The 19,032-nt window shown below is 40.5% G+C and overlaps 1 protein-coding gene across 1 annotated transcript in view; it reads right to left on the bottom strand.

The window, feature by feature from the left end:
* Positions 1-6,649: 6,649 nt before the first annotated feature.
* MRPS28 (mitochondrial ribosomal protein S28) overlaps positions 6,650-19,032 on the bottom strand; it is a 133,176-nt gene continuing 120,793 nt past the window's right edge. Inside the window, exon 3 of the mRNA XM_089776216.1 lies at positions 6,650-6,944. Coding sequence (XP_089632342.1) covers positions 6,791-6,944 — 154 coding nt within the window. The 3' untranslated portion in view covers positions 6,650-6,790. The remainder of the gene's footprint in view (positions 6,945-19,032) is intronic.

Genomic DNA, 19,032 nt, shown 5'->3' with positions numbered 1-19,032 from the left:
CCCCAGTTGTCTTATTCAAGAGGTAAGGTCCCTAATTAAATGAAAAGATGCCAAAACATGTTACCGTATTTTCCGGCGTATAAGGCGACCGGGCGTATAAGACGACCCCCTAATTTTCCAGTTAAAACATAGGTTTTGGCCTATACTCGCCGTATAAGACTACCCCCCCTTCCGAGGCAACACCATTTAATAACATCAGTACTGTAGCTTCGGCTACATACAGAACGTCCCTGTGCTGATACTGTATGTACCGCGCTGAGCCAATCCCGGCAAGCGGTGTATTCTATTAATGCATAAAAAGCCTGCTCGGATTGGCAAAGGTTGTAATAGCCCGCCTCTCTGACTCAGCCAATCCGAGCAGGCTTTGTATGCATTAATAGATGACACCGCTTGCCGTGATTGGCTCAGCGCGGTACATACAGTATCAGCACAGGGACGTTCTGTATGTAGCCGAAGCTACAGTACTGTATTAGGGCACATCCAGCGGGCTGAAAGGTAAAAATAGGGACGTTCTGTATGTAGCCGAAGCTACAGTATGTTTATACCCGGCGTATAAGACGACCCCTGATTTTTGGGGGATATTTTTAGTATAAAAAGTCGTCTTATACGCTGGAAAATACGGTAATATATTGCCATTGTGAAAGGTTACCCTAAAACATCTGGCTGACTACAGCATCCACCTCAAATGAGGCATATGGTTTGGATTCATTATCTTATTTAGGAAGATTCTTTTGTGGCTTTGTTTTATGGCCAAAACATTGTAGAAGGATTGAAAAAATTAACAAATGGTTGATTTCCTCAGTATAACTACAACACACATTGCATCAGCATGCTTAATATTGATTGACCAGGCCACAGCCCAGAACAAGAAACAAGAACGCTTGAGAGTATTTAATAACGTTTTGAATGTTAGTCTAACGCATTCATCTCAAGGATAATATTTATTTTGGTATAAAGCCAGATGACAGTGTAACTGTCTCATTTGGACAGTCTGACTCTAGATATGATAAATAACCCCCAGAATACATAATTTACTAAGACACATGTAGTACATGTTTGTGACCATTTAAAGAACTACACAGTCAAAGACAGATGACTCTTAGAAATGTTTCAACCATAGAGAACATTAACCAAAAAAAAAAAAAAAAAAAAAAAGCTTAAAGAAATTCCTTTAGTTACAAATGTGTAAATATAAAACAAGATCAAAACCCAGAGACAATCAGCATTTGAAAGAAAAGGAAAAGGTTAACTGTTCTTCTCTTCAGAGACAAATCCAGTGGCAACATGCTAACTTACTGTCATCAGGCACGTTCTAGCTTTTTTCTTAAGTATTTTTTCCATTTCACCCTGCAGAGGTCTGGAATTTGAAAGGGCAGACTACAGCAGAGGGATTGCTATTTACAATGTACTACGTTAGTGTATCAGCCACCCACACAGCACTTGTGTTATTTTTCTTCCACAGTGTGTGATTAAAAAATTGTTTTTCTTTTCAGAACAGAAACATAACTCATCATCATAGGCCCCATAACTAGTTCTGAATAAATCCTTTTATTTTTTAAAAAAATGTAAACCTTCAATCAATTAAAGACGAAATTTGCTTTGAAGGTATTTGAGACCCCTCTTACTTGCTTTCCAGGTACATCCGAGCAAGCAAATATTTATTCAAAACATTTGTATAAACAGAAAGCACTATGAACATTCCTGTGAAGTATATGGGCGCTCTGAAGGGGAAATGAGAAGTGAATAACAAGGTGAAATTCATGGGCATTTCTGCAGTGGGCTGAGCTGGGGGTAAAGGACCAATGGATCTGTATAACATTGAACTTGTAGTCCCTCCCTGGCCTGCCCCCACAGTGGAATTCTGTGCTGATCAAGACAGGAGAGCCACAGATATGCTATTACAGTGTCAGTGAGGTGCACCAGCCCCTCAACACAACACCTGCCATGCATTGGCATTCCTTCACTATGACAGATTTTCACTCTGTTCTCTTCTTTCTGTCATAGGTTGCAGCATGGCAAATGCATCTGCCTCAATTTCCCTTCCCTTTTTTCTCCCAGAAATAGTCCAAACAGCTTTCTGAGTACAAAGTGTCCTGGGGCTATTCATTTATTACAGAAGAAAGCCCTGCACATATAACCCATAACAAACCAAGTCCCATAACTTTAGTCAGAATAGCACATCAAATAGATATTCACCATCTGTTACCATACTCCAGTAACGGATCTGGTATCCTTCACTACAGCAAACTTCTGACATCCCTCACTTTACTCCAGCTCCCAGTATGGTAGTGTCACTCACCACACCCCACTCACCACTACTGCTCTGGCGTTCCTCACCACATCCCAACTCCCCCAGTATGACTCCAGTGTCCCACACCTTGCCCCAGCTCTCCAGCACAGCTCTGGTGATCCTTATCATACCTCACTCCCAGTCTTCTGCTCTGGCCTTCTGCTTTCAGACTTAGCAGGTATTGCTCTTCCTTCTGCTGCTAGCCTTCTGAAGCCATGACTGTTTAGCTCACGGAAGGGCATCAGTAGGCCAGTCCCTTTTCAGGGTTCCTAGCCCTTTGTGGTTTTCAGTCTCTCAGCACTGGCTTTGCCTCAGGAAGCTCAGCATAGCAGCTCCCCACAGACTTCCAAATAATTCCTCTCCAGGTTCCAACTCCAAGGCAGCTCTCACTTATCCTTTTCCTGACTGTTACCAACTGCCCTGATTCACAGGGCCTTCACAACTCACTGGATCACTTCCCCCAGTCTCCTTAATCCTTTTCAGCCCCAGGTGTTGGCCTCACCCTCATAGCTGACTGAATCGGGAGCACCTGTTCTGGCAGAGGGGTGCTGGATCTGCTTCATTTACAGGACCCAGCCAAACTCTGGCAGTGATCTTAATTGATTATCTGTGATCACTGCTCTAGAAGACGGCATAGATAGTACATTTAAAAACAAAACAAGTCATTGCCAAATGTCTCATGGGGAAATTCGTGAATTTGGCTCTCAGAAGAATACAATTCATAACATTTAACTTGTATTAAGGGGTTCCTTTGTAAGCCCAAGATGTGTTATATGCACTTTATTAATTAAATATATATACATGTTAGTTTAGAGAATAGGATGTCAATCATATTAAAATAAGCATCATTCATCCATTTATTAGCCCGATGTCTTAATTTTTAGTCAGAAAATACAGGTTTAGATTTATCCTAGAAGTCAACAGGATTTAACACATGTAAATAAGGGCAGAATAGGCATAGCAAAGTGTCTTTCTTACTTCAAAAACAATTGGACGTAATTAAGAATATTTTGGTAATATGTTAATATATTATAATTTATTGGCGGCACCCTTTTACATTCTTCCCCTACTTTCATCTTCCAGCTGTCTTCCATACTGATGTATGTTATCTCTCAATTCTCGTGCTCCAAATTTCCCACTTTCCCTTCAAGCTCCACCTCTCAAAACACATTACTTTTCTAAAGCCTTTTAATACACAGCTCTCCCAGATTCCCGCTCTACTGCCCATTCATAACAACTATCAGCCCATGTGTGGCTGAAATATTATCTTCTCTGTATTAGATTGCAAGCTCAACTGGAAAAATGTTTTCACGTATGTATCTTGCTGATGCTCATTTAAGAAATACTGGGTTTAAATGAAGTTCATGTGCTCCATACACATAGAATATTAATGTATTCCAATCAAATACACACACACACAATAACAATGAACAACAGAACTTTGGGACTTCATAATTCACTATCCAGTAATAGGAGGTTATTCACCCTTAGCAGTTTTTTGAGAGATGTCTTCCTATCAGAGAGGAGTTGAAGGACAGCTGGAAGATCTAGAAGAGGACAGAGAGCATCTGTGCTTACAGTCATCATTGGTGCCAATTGGAAAAGGGGGATCCCCACCCGTACATTGCAATGACTCTTGCACAAGCCTAGGAAATGTGGTGTGATATTGTGTTTGTCATTATCTGATAAAACCAAAGCCTTAAGGCACTTAAAATCTGTGCCAATGTGCTTATACAGAACAGCAACTCAGAGCGGAGTTAAAGATAAGGATACCAGTCTACTATATTTGGTACTGTTCCCAGCCAATAGTAATAAGGTCTTTCTGGAGCCCTGTTTAGTCTTAGAGCCATGGCATTTTCTCACATCCTTTCCCTCCTACAGCCTCAAGGAAGACATCTCAGAGGCTGCAGATTTGTCTGGAGATTGAGGTCTTTTCGAGGGGGAATCTATGGGAAACTATAGTTCGCGGGGAACTATATTTCTTTTTAATAGTTTTGGAGGAGGGCTCTGAGGGTTTCTCCTTCCTAGGAGAAGGTTGCACTGAGATGGAAGGAGCACTAGAAACTCCAAGGCTATGTCTACACTATAGCCTCTTGTGCCAAAACATATGCAAATGAGGCAAACTGTGGAATATTGCCATGCCTCATTTGCACAATTAATGGGGCTCTGTTTTTGCACAAGAGGCTTTTGCGCAAAAAGGAGCCATCTACATGGCTCCTTTTTGCACAAAAACCCCCGCTTGTGCAAGAGCCGTTCGTCTGCATTTTTTTCAGGAAGAACGGCTCTTGTGCAAGAGTGGGTTTTTGCGCAAAAAGGAGCTTAATTAATTATGCAAATGAGGTGCAGCGATATTCCATGCTTCACCTCATTTGAATATTTTTTGCACAAAATGGGGGCAGTGTAGACATAGCTCCAGAGACTGACATCTGGGAGGTCCTGACCTTGTTCTGAAGTGGGTTGTAGGAAATGTTCCATAATAAGGGATCAAAGTTTCACTTCTTCATTCCTGTGAGCATCTAAGATTTCAGGACTAGACAGAAGATGTGCATCTGAGGCACATGTGATTCCACCAGGCAGTGAACAACTTTGTCTGTCACTAAGTGTGATGGTTTCTTTACATGAAAGGCAGAATATAATGTTACACTAAAGAAGTCTTGATGAAATCAGTGTCTGTAATTCATTGCACAACTGCGTGCCCTGGAATAGTTAATATAATGCATTATATACCCCCAAATTGTATTTCTTCAAGAATGATATAACAGTGTAATATTACTTCCATCAGCCAGTATTTTTTGGTATCCAAGATGCCTTCTGATTTAATACACTCTTTTTTCTGTCTTGGTGGCAGTATAATTCTTTTCCTGGAGGCTCATCTCCCATAAAATTCTTGTTCAATCTCCTCTAATGAGGATCACAGGGATGAAAGAGCAAATTAAAGCAACAAGCAAGCTCACATGGCCTGCCTTCCTTCATTGACTTGGATCATTTCTGATTTGAGAAACAACTTCCCTTTACTGGTGTGAAAACAGATCTGCTAAAACGTGCTCCATTCCTCTCCCAGAACTTGTACATTTTCCATAAGATCCCTACTCATGCCCTGTGGCAGAGCAATACATGATTTTTAAAGCATTGTTTTTGACAGATCATGTGCTGAGATGGATTTTGGACAATGGCATTAGTGGCTGTGTGTGTTACCCAAGACCTCAGTTTTGCTAAGGGTGAGGCAGAAGGGAGGAAGAGAAGGGAATACAATCTTCCCTTTGGAAAGGAAAAAAAAAATAGCAACTACTATGTGACAAGATTCTGGGGTACTACTATCCTGTCCCGGGTGAAATGGAGCTTAATTTAATCTCTTCTCTCTCTTTCCTTGCCCATACTTTCAGAGAAATGGGTGGCTGCTTGGGGAGAGAAGTGGGAGACTGCCTTTCTTTCATAAGGAGTTAACATTTGCACAACCTATTCTACACCACAGTGGAATTGCTGGATCAAGTGCTCATGTCCAGAACAATATACACTTGGGCCAACGTATAGTGTACTGGATCCCTAACTCAATTCCCTGGTTCATCCCTCAACTTGAAAGTCATATCCACCTAAACAGTTTTCTTCACTTCATTCCTTTATTTTAAAGATGCTCTATGAACAGCTCTGCAGATTTGATGCCTTTCTTCTGGCTATAAAATACTATAAAATGGCGTATTATCAAACATGCCAGGAAGACTTGGAATACTCTGTAGTATACAGCCTCAAAATGTGCAGCATGTGCGAAAAGTGCACATTAAAATACATGTTGTCAACCAATTTCTAACTTTGTTTATAAAGTCAGAGGCATGATACTGCATTATAATAAGTTTTTGCATTTAAAATGGTAACCATTAAAAAAACAGTGATTATCAACATGTATTTGAGATGAGAGCTTAAATTAATGCAACAAGTAAGTTCAAATCGTGCAATGCTCAACTTTGACATGGGCAACAGCATCATACAAATGAGGACCCCACAGTGACAAAGATTAAGACCATCATTTGTAGTACGAACTCTGCTTTCTGACCTTTGATCCAGGAAGCATATGTCTATTTCTAACTGAAGCACTCTTACTGGAAGGAACAATGCATTTCTGCCATGGAATTTTGCTGAGAAAGTATAGCATTGTAAATCAATTTTCCTCTGGGATTGGAATACAGACTCTGGAATGTCTGTCCTGCTCCAGGCAAGAATACACAAATGGTCAGACATGGTACAGTTACCAAATTATTCAAAGAAGTTCAGTTAACATCTTACCTCTGAATTTAGTATGAAATAAGAATGTTTAATTTTAGGGAGGAAGAGAAGATAAAAGATACCTAAGAACTAGACACACTATGATTTTTGCCTTTTTCTTTTATTTACTTTACCATTTACACAATCGTGGGGAAAGTATCCTAACATTTTCTGAGATCAAGCGAATTGTACAAAATAAATGTTAAACATACACAGTTTATTGATTTTTTTATTTACATAGCTTTATTCTTTTTGCCTTATTTCTCTGCTTCCCAGGAGCCCTAGAAGCACTGCATCAGCCTCCAGTAAAGTTGTGTCCGTTTTTGCTCCTAAGAATCTAGATGTGAGTTCAAGGTCCACCAGTCTCAGACGCACTCTGGAGCCTTTCTGATATTTTCTGGGAGGAAAACAAACAAAACAAAATGTAAGTTCTGTTAAGCTCTAGATATACTTACATCTTCTAGAATCTCTGGCACTAAGGCACCGAGGCCTCCATTCATAGCTCTCTCACAAGACTGTCTTTGTAAGCTTTAACAAGTCACTGAGCCCTTCCATGTCTCATTTTATTGCCTGTCAACTGACATGGATAATATTTACCTCCATATTTGCAAGAGCACTTTGAGATCCTAGGATGGAAGACAGATGTGCAAAGTAATATATTACTAGCTTAAATTCCAAATAGATACTAGGGTCTTTGGCAAAAGGTAGTAGATAATGACATTTACAAAGGAATGATTCACTTTATTCTTTATGAAGTTAACAGCGTTATTGCGTTGCACTCACCAGTTTACAGATTACTGTATTTTATGAATAACAAAGTTGAAAGAAAAAATAATTTGCTTTTTTTGTTTTTTAAAAAACCTTTTCAATTAACTACTCAAGCAGCTTCATTTTTAAAATTTTGCAAGGCACTTGACAGCCTGGTGCAAAACCCACTGAAGTCAAGAAAAGACTTCCTATGATTTCAGTGGGTTTTGGATTAGGACCTTGCTCCCCAATTTCAAAAAATGATTAAAGGGAATTAGTATGGAAACAAATACATGTACATTTATGTTAACTTTCCTATTGCACTTTAATTATGTGCATGTACACAGTACTATAACAAGTCTGTATCAAGTACCTTAATATAGATTAGAAAAAGCACCTGTGTTCATTCCTTAAGAACAAGGGGAATCTTTTAAATAAACGTTTTCCTTTTTTTTGGACTGCATGGTTAAATTAATAGATGTGAATTATAGGCAGAGTAATTTTGGAATAATTTTCCTATTTCTCCTTGTTTTAGGGGCACAATCCTAGTAAATGTTTGTGCTCATGATCTTAATAAAGGTTGTTGTGTAACGGTTGTTTTGATACCAGGGCCTACAAATTTACCATAATTGTGAGTTAATAAAATTTGATCCAATAAAAGATATTACATCATTCATCTTGTCTCTATAAAAAGTGAATAACATGCCAGAACTTTAAAAAACAAATGTTGAAAGGACAAGGTATCAAAGGAAGATAAACTAAATTCATCCAAACAAAAAATGACCACTGATATAATTTAAGGACTGTGTTAAGATTATTCTTGGTAAAACTGATATGTCAGAAAGTAGGGCTGATTGTTGTACAAAATGATGAGGGGGATGGACCATTTTGTCTACCATTTCCATTGTAGGTCTTAAAAAAAAAAAAGACTTCTAGAAGAACAATTAGCCACTGGAGCAAGCTTCACCATGACCTGGGACCTCACACCTGATCCTGAGAGAGGTTCTGACCAGACTGGGCCAGAGAGAGGGACTCACATGACATTGCCTCCTCTACCAGCTCTTTCCCCCAAAAAAAGGACTGTTATTGCCATCATCTATATTATGTGAGAGAGTGTCAAATACAGGATTATTTCCCCCTCTAAAAAACTCTCTCCATCTAAAGGGAAAGAGAATAGGTGCTGTTGTTAAAATGAAATCCTTATTTAATACTTTACATGGGAAATGACTTAATTATGTTTCCTTCTCCCTGTGATTGGAACGCATGTACCATGACTACAGAGTGACTCGAGTTGGCAAATTTCTAATCACACAAAACCAAACACCTCTGCCCCATCTCTTCTCTGGGGCCCATCCCATGCTAACTCCATCCCCCCTCCCTCTGTCGCTCACTCTTTCCCACCTTCACTCCCTTCCTCATTTTCAATGAGTTGGGACACAAGAGGCGGTGAGGGCTCTGGGATGGGGTCAGAAATGAGGAGTTCATGGTGCAGCAGGAAGCTCCAGGTTGGGGGAGCAGGCTGAGAAGGGGTGAGGACTCTGCAGTTGGCTCAGACATGAGGAACGCAGAATGGGGGTTCCAAACTGAGGCAGGAGTTTTGGAGTACAGTCTCTAGGAGGGAGTGTGGGTGCGAGACTGGGCTCAGGGCTGTGGCAGGGATTTGGGATGCAGCAGAGAGCTCCAGGCTGGAGCTGAGGGGTTCTGAGTGCAGAAGGGGGTTCCAAACTGAGGGAGGTGGTTTGGGGTGTGGGTTCTGGGTTTCAGTTTGGGTGTGAGAATGGTGGGCTCAGGGCTATGACAGGGCTTTGGGATCTGAGAGGGGATTCAGGTGGGGGCTCAGGGCAACGCTTACATTGGGCAGCTCCCTGGAAGCAACATGTACCTCAGCTCCTAGGTTGAGGGGCAGCCAGGCAGCTCTGCATGGTGCTCATTGCCTTCTCCCAGAAACCATGTTGCTGCTTGTGGGGAGACATGTTGGGAACCTTCCTTAGCCCTGATGAGCTGCAAACCAGACTTTTAAAGGCTCAGTCAGAGCACCAGGGTCCCTTTTTGACCAGATATTCCAGGCAAAAACCCGACACCTGGCAACCCCAGGAGTGACATAGCATGTTTCATCTAAGGTGTGAACATCACCTTCCCTGCAGCTACTGCTCCTGTCTGCCAGAGACAACTGAGACATTGGGTACCTGAACTGAGAGCAGAGAGTTATAGCCTTATGCTTGATTTTTCAGTCTTAATGTTCTTTAAAAAAATATTGGCCAACAGTATGTCTTGACAACTGCTATAAAACCAAAAGGAAGAAAAATATATGTCTGGAAGGATTTTCTAAGTAGGTGATTGACATGAAAAACACATACAGTGAATGCTAATCAATAATAAGGGCCTAATTTGCATCTATACGGAATCCAGTTATCTTCAATGAACTCAGTCCAGGTGCAGCAATCCATGTTAGCTCCCACTGAGAGACTGGAAGTTACAATGGAGAACTATCAAAATGTTTTACTATATCTGCTGGTACATGCACTCCATTATTTGCAAGACTAATACAACATAAAAAGGGGAGGAAAACATCACTAGGTCATTGGTGACATTGCTATTTTCTGTTCAAAAAATAAAGGAAAATGGCTACTCAAGATACTTAGCATTTATTAAATATGGCTTATATCTTCACTTCTAAGTCTTAGGCAGGAAGCCTTTTGTCTGATTCTATCCTCCACAAATTTAGTATAATTTGCAAAGTCTCTTATAATGGAACATTCTGTCCAGAGGAAGAGACACATTTGTATTTTATTGGTTTACCTCCCCCCCCCCCCAAAAAAAAAAGGCAGTGGGAGCACTGAGTGCTCAACACTTGATAAAAGCAGGCCCTAGCTGACTCAAGTTGGGCACCCAAAATTAGTAAACACTTTGATAATGATACCAATCTTCTTTGAAAAGTGCTCTGAGAGCTACTGACGAGAAGCACTATGTAAGAGAAAGGTATTATTTTTGATACTTTCAGCCATAAGTAGTTCTTACTTTTAATGCATGCAAAACTGAACACTTATCAAATGAGATTAACTTTAACAACAGCAGCCAACTGAAGAAGGTTTAATGGGCAAGTCTACCTGTTTAATATATATGTACTCTTGAAAAGCTCATTGTTTTTGCCTTTCAAATCAGAATTTATGGTCTGACAGCTAACTACTAGCACTGTATAAAACAGTGGGAATGTCTTCAGAAAAACGAATGGAATTGATCTCTCTTTCATGAGTCATCCAAGACTATAGAAAGACTGTGCTGGAAAACAAATGTGATCTTAAAACTGAGTACTAGACTCGTATGTATTTATTTTGAGATGTGAAGATCCCACTGGGGCTCCTGGTCAATCCTCTGCAGGGTTATGATTTTTGTTGTTGTTGTCTACAGAGGAGTAAAAACAAAAATTGCTAACATGAGTCTAAAGAAATAACGGTAGTAAGCAAGTTCTTGAGTGATGTTGTGAGACCTAACCCTGATCACATTTTCCAGTAACAGTACCAATGAATGCAGTGAGGATTTTTATAGAACACTTTTAAGTGAAAATGAAGGTATTTTGACTGTCCCATGTCCCAAAACATGAGTAAAATAATACAATAAAACGAGTTATACAGGATCTATTGGAAAAAGCTTTCTTTAGCAAAAGATCAGCCTCTGGACTGCCGCTTTTCTCCGACAAAGCTCCGTGCTGAAAAAAAGCGGTGGCCATTTTTTTGCTAATGAAGCATGGGATATTTAAATCCCTACTTCATTAGCAATTTCGATCTGCATCCCTCTGCCGGCAGAGGCGTGCAGTCTAGACATACCCTTAAGCTGAATTATGCAGGATCAAGCCACTAGTTCTCCAGAACAGAGAGAATCTTAAAACTTACATATTAGCTACCAGATACAAACCTATTCCTTTTATACTGAAAAAGCTCCTTTTGATTTGATTACCATCATGATCCACTGACACCCAGATACTATAGTGATGGGTGTTTTACAAATGCAGACAGATAAGCCTGACCAAAAATATATATTATAAAAAAGTGAGTCTTATAAATACAAATACTTACAAATACTTTCCCTATGTTATACTTCTCACAGCTGTGAAGTTAATTTAATTTACCACAATGTCCCACAAGAATGCTTTAATCTCCCATTGTAGAATTATAAACAAGACTATTTGCTCATGGTAAGATTTGTAATGAACATTGCCCAAGTTCCCAGACATGCCTTTAACACATATTTGTAATGAAAGTCAAGTAATTGTATTATGGTGAAAGCATCACAGTTGCTTCAATAATTTGAACATAAATTCCAGATTCTTTGATAATTGGATTACGTGTGATTAAAGTAAGTTTTCCATAATCACAGCACACCTGCTTACAAAGGTGTACAGAAAAACATCACCTTAAAGCAGCTGACACAACTGTCAATTTATGTAGATATAAACATTTGCCTTTGTGACAGATGTTCCCTACAGCTAAGAAACTTCAGCATAAAAGATCAATGGAGGGTGTAGAGAAAGAGGAAACATGAATACTACTTGCAGTAGTTTCCCCATCAGACAAGTTTAGAAGCAAGGGCAAATGATAGGTTGCTGCAGGCATGGTAATCATACATAAAACCCATCATTCTATCTAAGACACCAAAGTATTAATTCTTAAAACAACTGAGGTTATCCTGTGTTTAAGGTAGAAGCTTTAAGAAGAATCCAGAGACAGAGCAGGCATTTTGTTACGTTCAACACCAGAGAACTGTCCAAGAAAGCACAAAATACTAATGGAAAAGGACAGGAATTGTCCAACTTTCTTTCTCTCCTTTTAAAAAGGGGTTGTTTTCTTTTAAAGTGATGTCAGTGGCTATGTCCAAGAGCATTCCATATCAGGACAAACTGTGGGTAGGAGACAGGAACACGGAGCCTCTCTCTTAACCCCAAGTGCTATTTGTGTTTGTAAATCATTCCAATGTTTGTCAACTTTGCATTGTCAAGTGAGAATGCTGAACCCACATTGAAATAAATAGTTTTCTTCCATTCCAAATCAAACTGCCCTTCAATGGTATAGATTTCCTTTGCAAACATTTAGAAAACTCAAAACAGAGAAAACAATATAATTTGGAAGTAAGTTCTAAGGAAAAAGAATAGTACAACTTCTTTATAATTTACTTCCCAAATGAAAAACAGAAGGACATAATCAGGTAGATGAAAATTACTTTGAGTTGAGGCAGCCTCTAGAATAACTAATTTAAATCCCCTTGATGCTGCAAGCCCTACTTCTTGCACAACCTAAGTCTTGCTCTCTTATCTAAAAAAGTTCCCTTTCCCTCCTTCCTAAGGGTATAGCTTTCAAACCAGAGCCGGCCTTTACCATTCCTCTGGTTACAGCACAGCCCCCACCCCCATCTACATTCTAAAGACCTCGACGGGCTGACACTAATCACAGATTTCTTTCGGAAAAAAATTCTAGCCCTTTTTTTTAGTAAAGACATTTCTGAAAATACAAACTGACTGCTGAAACTCAAACCTTATCAATGATTTTTTTTTACTAATGGTCATGTTCCCTTCTATAGCCACCAATGGTTGTCCTTTTGGACCTGTGAAACTTCAATTTTGGATGAAGGACTTCAGATCAATTCCCAGTTTTGGAGGCAGGACTATGAGGGCTGCCAGCCAGTGCAGGTGCTAGAGCTGCCATAAATTCCTTTTGAGCTAGCTACCTTATGATTACTTTTCCTTAAACTATTTTGGCAACTATTCCTAGGTTTCCGTTTGTCTCATAGTGGGAAACTGGCAACAGCACAAAGGTGCCTCATGCCTCAAACATCCTTCTACAGAAAATGACTCAGGATAGAAGTGCCCAAAAATTGTATCAATTCCCATTCTCAAAAAATGAAGACAGTATTGTCCACATATGGTGCAATCATAATATACACAAGTGGCTTATGGTGATGCTTTCTGGAATACCTCCAAGCTCTATAGTCTATAGGTAGCAAGGGATGTGCGTGCGTGTAGTCATTAGGATTAACCAATGAGCCTAGGCTTATCGGTTAATCGTGTAAAGGATTACATGCTAACATCCCTAATTTCTGTAGCCTTGAACAAAATGCAGGGAAATAACTGTTTTATTACTGATGCTGTTGAATTTCGAAGGAACTGAGTGAGATCTTAAAGAGAACTTCGCAATGACAGTTAAATTAGAAGCATTTTCTTGCAAATATTCTCAAACAGGTTGTTCCTCCCTTAACCAGGATTCTCTTGTCCAGCATCATCTGTGGTCCGACAGGACTACTGATGTTCCTGGACCACAGAGCGTACATATAGGGAGATCTGGCCATCTGGCTAGAGTGTGGTGAGAGGGGCTGCAATTCAGTGGGGAGCCCCATGTTGGGGGTAGAAAGGGGAGTGGGTAGCACAGCGGGGAGTTCTGGCCCCAGCAGCTAGGCAATAGCAGGGCTCTGGTCCCAGAGCTCCAGCCCTGCTGGCGGCCAGGGAACTACAGTCCAGGGAGTCACAGCCAGCTGGGCAGCAGGGGGGGAAGAAAATGGCGGGGAGGGACCTCCCCCTGTCCTGGCAAATCCCCTCATTCGGAACCAATGAGGTCCCGAGGATGCCAGACCTGGGAGGTCCAACCTGTACTCGATACCAGGGTCAAACCTTAACTGCTGAAGAAGAGGAGCTGGCTATGACATGGGCATCCAGCAATCATCCCTTCATAATGCCAACCATAATAAATTTCAAAGAGCTAAGGGTGAACCAATCAAGCAATACATGTTTGCTGCTGATGGTTTTTAAAAAGTCACACTAGTGAACTGGAGAAAGTCACTTAAGCACCTGGCTTCAGAGACTGTTGCGGTGATAATCTCACTTAAGAGCAGTAGCTTCTTTCTGCTAGTGTAGAAAGAATATTTTCTTCCTTTGGACTACTTCATTCCAAATTGAGAAATCATCTGGGACCCGAAAAAGCAGGAAAGGTTGTTTTTCTTCTCCAGATTATGAACAAACAGGAAAATGAAGATGACTGAGTTAGCTGCAGAAGCCAATATTTTAAGTTTCTCATGTTGACCTCAATGACCGTCAATTTAATTTTTGTTTTTTAAATGTATTTACTATTTTAACAAAAACAAACTTAATTTTAAAAAAATTGAATGTCTAACTAAATTCAAAAATTCTTATGATTGTTTTGTTAAAATATTATATGTTTGCTATTGAAGAAAAATATCCAGAATACATTAACATTGTTGTTTTAGTTAAATAAAACAATTTAAATGTCTAGTGATATTCTCCTAATGTAGCATGGAAATAAAATCCTTCAAATATTCATGATTAAACTGTTGAATTGGAGATAGCTCACCTCTCAATGACTTCATAAATATCTGCTTCAATTACCTTTGGTAAATGAAATAACCAAACAATCATGCATTTTCTGATATTAGCTATAATACTAATCAGAAAAGTTTTCAAAATAAATCATTGTTTAAAAATGTATAGTGTATATCTTCTAAAATGTAACCTACATCTATCTCTGAGTTGTGAAGAATACATATTAAGGTTATAACAACCAACAAAAATGCACTTTTATGTAGAATACCATGATTAAATTTAGTCTTCCTGACTAGTGATTTAAATTATGATTTAAATAATGATTTAAAGCAATTTGATTTAAATCAAATCCACCCTGCAACCAGAAATGGAAGCTGCCATCTATGTGAAATATAACATTTTCCAAATGATCATATCCTTCTGTTTTATTCTGATTCTCAGGCTATGCCTTTTGCTTTTGTACCAGAACTTTAAGTCTGTTAAAAACATTTTTTTTTCTTCCAAATCAAGCAAAACCACAACCTCTCACAGAAGACTCTTCTGGATACCAAATTTCAATATTTATATTTTAGCCATTTTCAATGTTGCCCTATTTAAAAAAAAAACTAAAAATATTTTACAAAAAAAAGGTGGGGATTGGAGGTTTTCAACCCATGATCAAAGAGCTCGGGGAAAAAGTTCAAATATTTAAGACATTACCTCGAGACAGAGTTTAAGATTTGCAAAGCAGATTAGTATGTGCAAATCAGGGGTTACAACTTAAACCATTCTGTGTGTCTAACTATACCATTTGCTACCAAGTGACTAACACTCACCTCAAAAAAGATATTTTGGCCTTGGAAAGGGCTCAGAAAAGGGCAACTAAAATGATTAGGGGTTTAGAACGGGTCCCATATGAAGAGAGGTTAAAATGACTGGGACTTTTCAGTTTAGAAAAGAAGAGACTGAGGGGGGATATGATAGAGGTATATAAAATCATGAGTGGTGTGGAGAGGGCAAATAAAGAAAAGTTATTTATTAGTTCCCATAATAGAAGAACTAGAGGACACCAAATGAAGTTAATGGGTAGCAGGTTTAAAACTAATAAAAGAAAGTTCTTCACACAGCGTGTAGTCAACCTGTGGAACTCCTTGCCAGAAGAAGCTGTGAAAGCTAGGACTATAATAGAGTTTAAAAGAGAAGCTAGATAATTTCATGGCAGTTAGGTCCATAAAAGGCTATTAGCCAGGAGATAGAAATGGTGTCCCTGGCCTCTGTTTGTCAGAGGCTGGAGAAGGATGGCAGGAGACAAATCGCTTGATCATTGTCGTCGGTCCACCCTCTCTGGGGTACCTGGTGCTGACCACTGTCGGCAGACAGGCTTTTGGGTTAGATGGACCTTTGGTCTGACCCAGTACGGCCGTTCTTATGTTCTTATTGCAAGTGTGCAATTTCTTGTCTATTCATGGGAAGCAGGAGTATGTCATTCTCTCTAGACTCTAAATTATGGTATAATGACCACAGTATTTTTTCAATCATTCAATATATAAGAATTTAACATGGCCACTTGTTAAGCACTATGTACAGTAAAACTCCATTAGTCCGGCGTCCAATGCTCCGGGACTCCTGATGGTCCGGCACCATCAGGAACCCGGAAGTGCTGGGGCAGCCGGACAGGCTTCCCCCATTCAGGTGCTGCTGAAACTGACCAGCAGCTGAATCGGGGAAGCCGGGAGCAGAGCAGCTGGGGTGCTGCCGGGTTGGTCTCGTAGCGCTGCCCCTCGGGGCTGCGGGACCAACCGGGCAGCACCCCAGCTGCTCTTGGGGACTCCTGGGGCAGAGCAGCTGGGGTCCTGCCGGGTTGGTCCCACAGCGCCGTCCTTTGGCGCTGCGGGACCAACCCGGCAGCACTCCAGCTGCTCTGCCCCAGGCAAACCCAAGAGCAGCTGAGGTGCTGCCGGGTTGGTCCCGCAGCCCCAAGGGGCAGCGCTACGGGACCAACCCGGCAGCACTCCAGCTGCTCTGTCCCAGGCATCCCCAAGAGCAGCTGGAGTGCTGCTGGGTTGGTGCCGTAGCGCCGCCCCTCGGCGCTGCGGGACCAACCCGACAGCACCTCAGCTGCTCTATTGCAGGCATCCCCGATTCAACTGCTGCTGAAACTGACCAGCAGTGGCTGAATCAGGGACGCCTGGGGCAGAGCCGGACTATCATAAGGGGGGACTATGAAGGGTCTGGGGTGGCATCCCCTCCCACCCCACTCCAGACCCCTCATTGCCCCCCCCCTTCTGGTAGTCCAGCATATCTGATAATCCGGCACCCCCTGGGTCCTAAAGGTGCCGGATTATCGGAAGTTTACTGTAATCACAAAATGCCTTTGCCATTAAAATCATTAAACAGTTATTTTAACTTAAAGCAAAAAGGCGTTTATTCCTAGGAAGGTTACAAAATGACAACTGGAGAAATGGGGGCACTTTACATACTGACTTAATTTACTCCACACTTTTATAAACTGATTTTAAAAGTGCCTGCACAAAGCCTCCTCAAGAATCATCTATTTCACTTCATAAACATGTAATATTGCTACCATGAAAGGCAAATAGGACATCTCAAATAAGCATATTCAAAATAAAAATACTCTGTTCTGTCTGGGTTTTTTTTTGTTTTGTTTTTTGTTTTAACTTCAAGTACTTTCCCTGAAGTGATCTTTAAGAAGCTAAACAGATTCAACCCCAGTCCTTGTTATGTCTGCTCTTCCATCTACACTCTTTCATACCATATGCTGAACCAAAAGAGCCTGCCTGTCTGATCTGGATAGGAAAAGGGCAATTAAATCTGGTTTTGTGTTTCTGTATTAAGAGCATGATTTAAAGACTTTCCTTTGGAGAGGTTTTTGACATTCTTTCCACAGACATTTTTTAATATCTGCCAATACATTCAAGTGATGATTCTCAGAGATTTAAATACAGGGAATCTCTCTAGCTAGGTCTTTGATATAAATATATTAAGTAATGCAAAGCACAATGAAGTCAAGGCTAGGTCTAAACCACAGTATCCAGTGTCCATACAGAATGCTGTGGGAAAGTCTGATTTTGCTAGGCAAATTAGCTGTATTTCTGTCTTGAGACTGTCAAATTGTTTCTTCTGAAATTACTAATGAAAGTGTGTTTATTCCAATCTCTCAATACAGTGCAGTTTAAGATTTTCTATGGTTTCTGGCCACTTCCTACTTTAAAATGTCAACTTTATCATTGCTGTTCAAGTACAATAGTAATCTGAACTCCACCTGTAGCTATGCAAATAGTTCCTTACTAAAATGCAGTTATTCGTAACAGAACTTCTGATTTAGTAGAGTAAGAAATAAACATATTTATGTTTCATTGTCAGGAGTTTGTTCTCAAATTATAAAATGTTCAGAGCTTTGTCCTGAGCCCTGCTTCCGCCCATTTGCTCTAGCGACAGAGAGGAATCATATGCCTCAGGGCAACCACATCTTTATTCCCCTCTAAGGTATAGCAAGGGCACTGACTCTCAGGCTTCTGGTTCTCCTGTCAACTCTGGAGTATAGACATGTGTCTCTCCCAATCAGGGTGATTCCAGGTTGTGCGGTTCTCTGCCTTCCCTGTGTTTCTCTCACCAAAAGGCAGTCTAACTAAACAGGCCTGATTGTTTTCTTTTCAGAGACTAACAGAATTATTGCCAACAGTTATGAGTTATCACACAGTGCTGCCTGTGCAAACATTTTATTTTTAAGGTAAAAGCACTACAGAGAAAACAATAAAAGAACCTACATACATTCTAATAAGCTCACCAATTTACTCTTAATATGGGTTCCTGCAGTCAAGTCCTTCATCCTCCTCAAAGGGGTCTCTTTTGTGGTCAAAAAGTCATAATAAAACCAGGGCAGAACTAACAACAGTCATATAGGGCCTCAGTAGGCCAAGTCCTTCCAACACTTCCCTAAAGACTGGGGCTCTCTGTGGGCCACAGGTCCTGCCCATTTGTTAGATCAGAAAGAAGTCCCCAAAGCCTGTTTAAAACCAGACTATTTACCCAAAATTCTTTGTCTCTTAGTCCCTGGAGAATCTCCTTTGAAGAAGTATATGCAGACTTCTCTGGGGGTAGTTTCAAAAGGCTTATAATTAGAGGAATTACATTAGCAAACCCACTTCTCCTTAAGGCTGCCAGATTTCTGATTGCAGAAAACCAAACACACTTGCCCTTCTCCTCTTCCTCCCTCTCTTCCTGACTTGCTCATTTTCATTGGGTAAGGGGTTAGAGTGTCGAAGAGGGTTAGGGCTCCTGCTGGGGTGCAGGTTCTGGGATGGGATGAGGTATTTTGGGTGCAGAAGGTCACTCTAGGTTGGTGGGTGGGACCAAGGGATTTAGATTGTGGGAGGGGGCTTTAGACGGGGTCAGTGGGATTTGGAGGTCAAGAAGC

Source organism: Pelodiscus sinensis, chromosome 2 (assembly GCF_052426305.1).
Source record: "Pelodiscus sinensis isolate ZL-2025 chromosome 2, ASM5242630v1, whole genome shotgun sequence".
Lineage (NCBI taxonomy): Eukaryota > Metazoa > Chordata > Testudines > Trionychidae > Pelodiscus > Pelodiscus sinensis.
The sequence above is the reverse complement of the archived record's forward strand: the minus strand, read 5'-3'. Positions and strand labels throughout refer to the sequence as shown.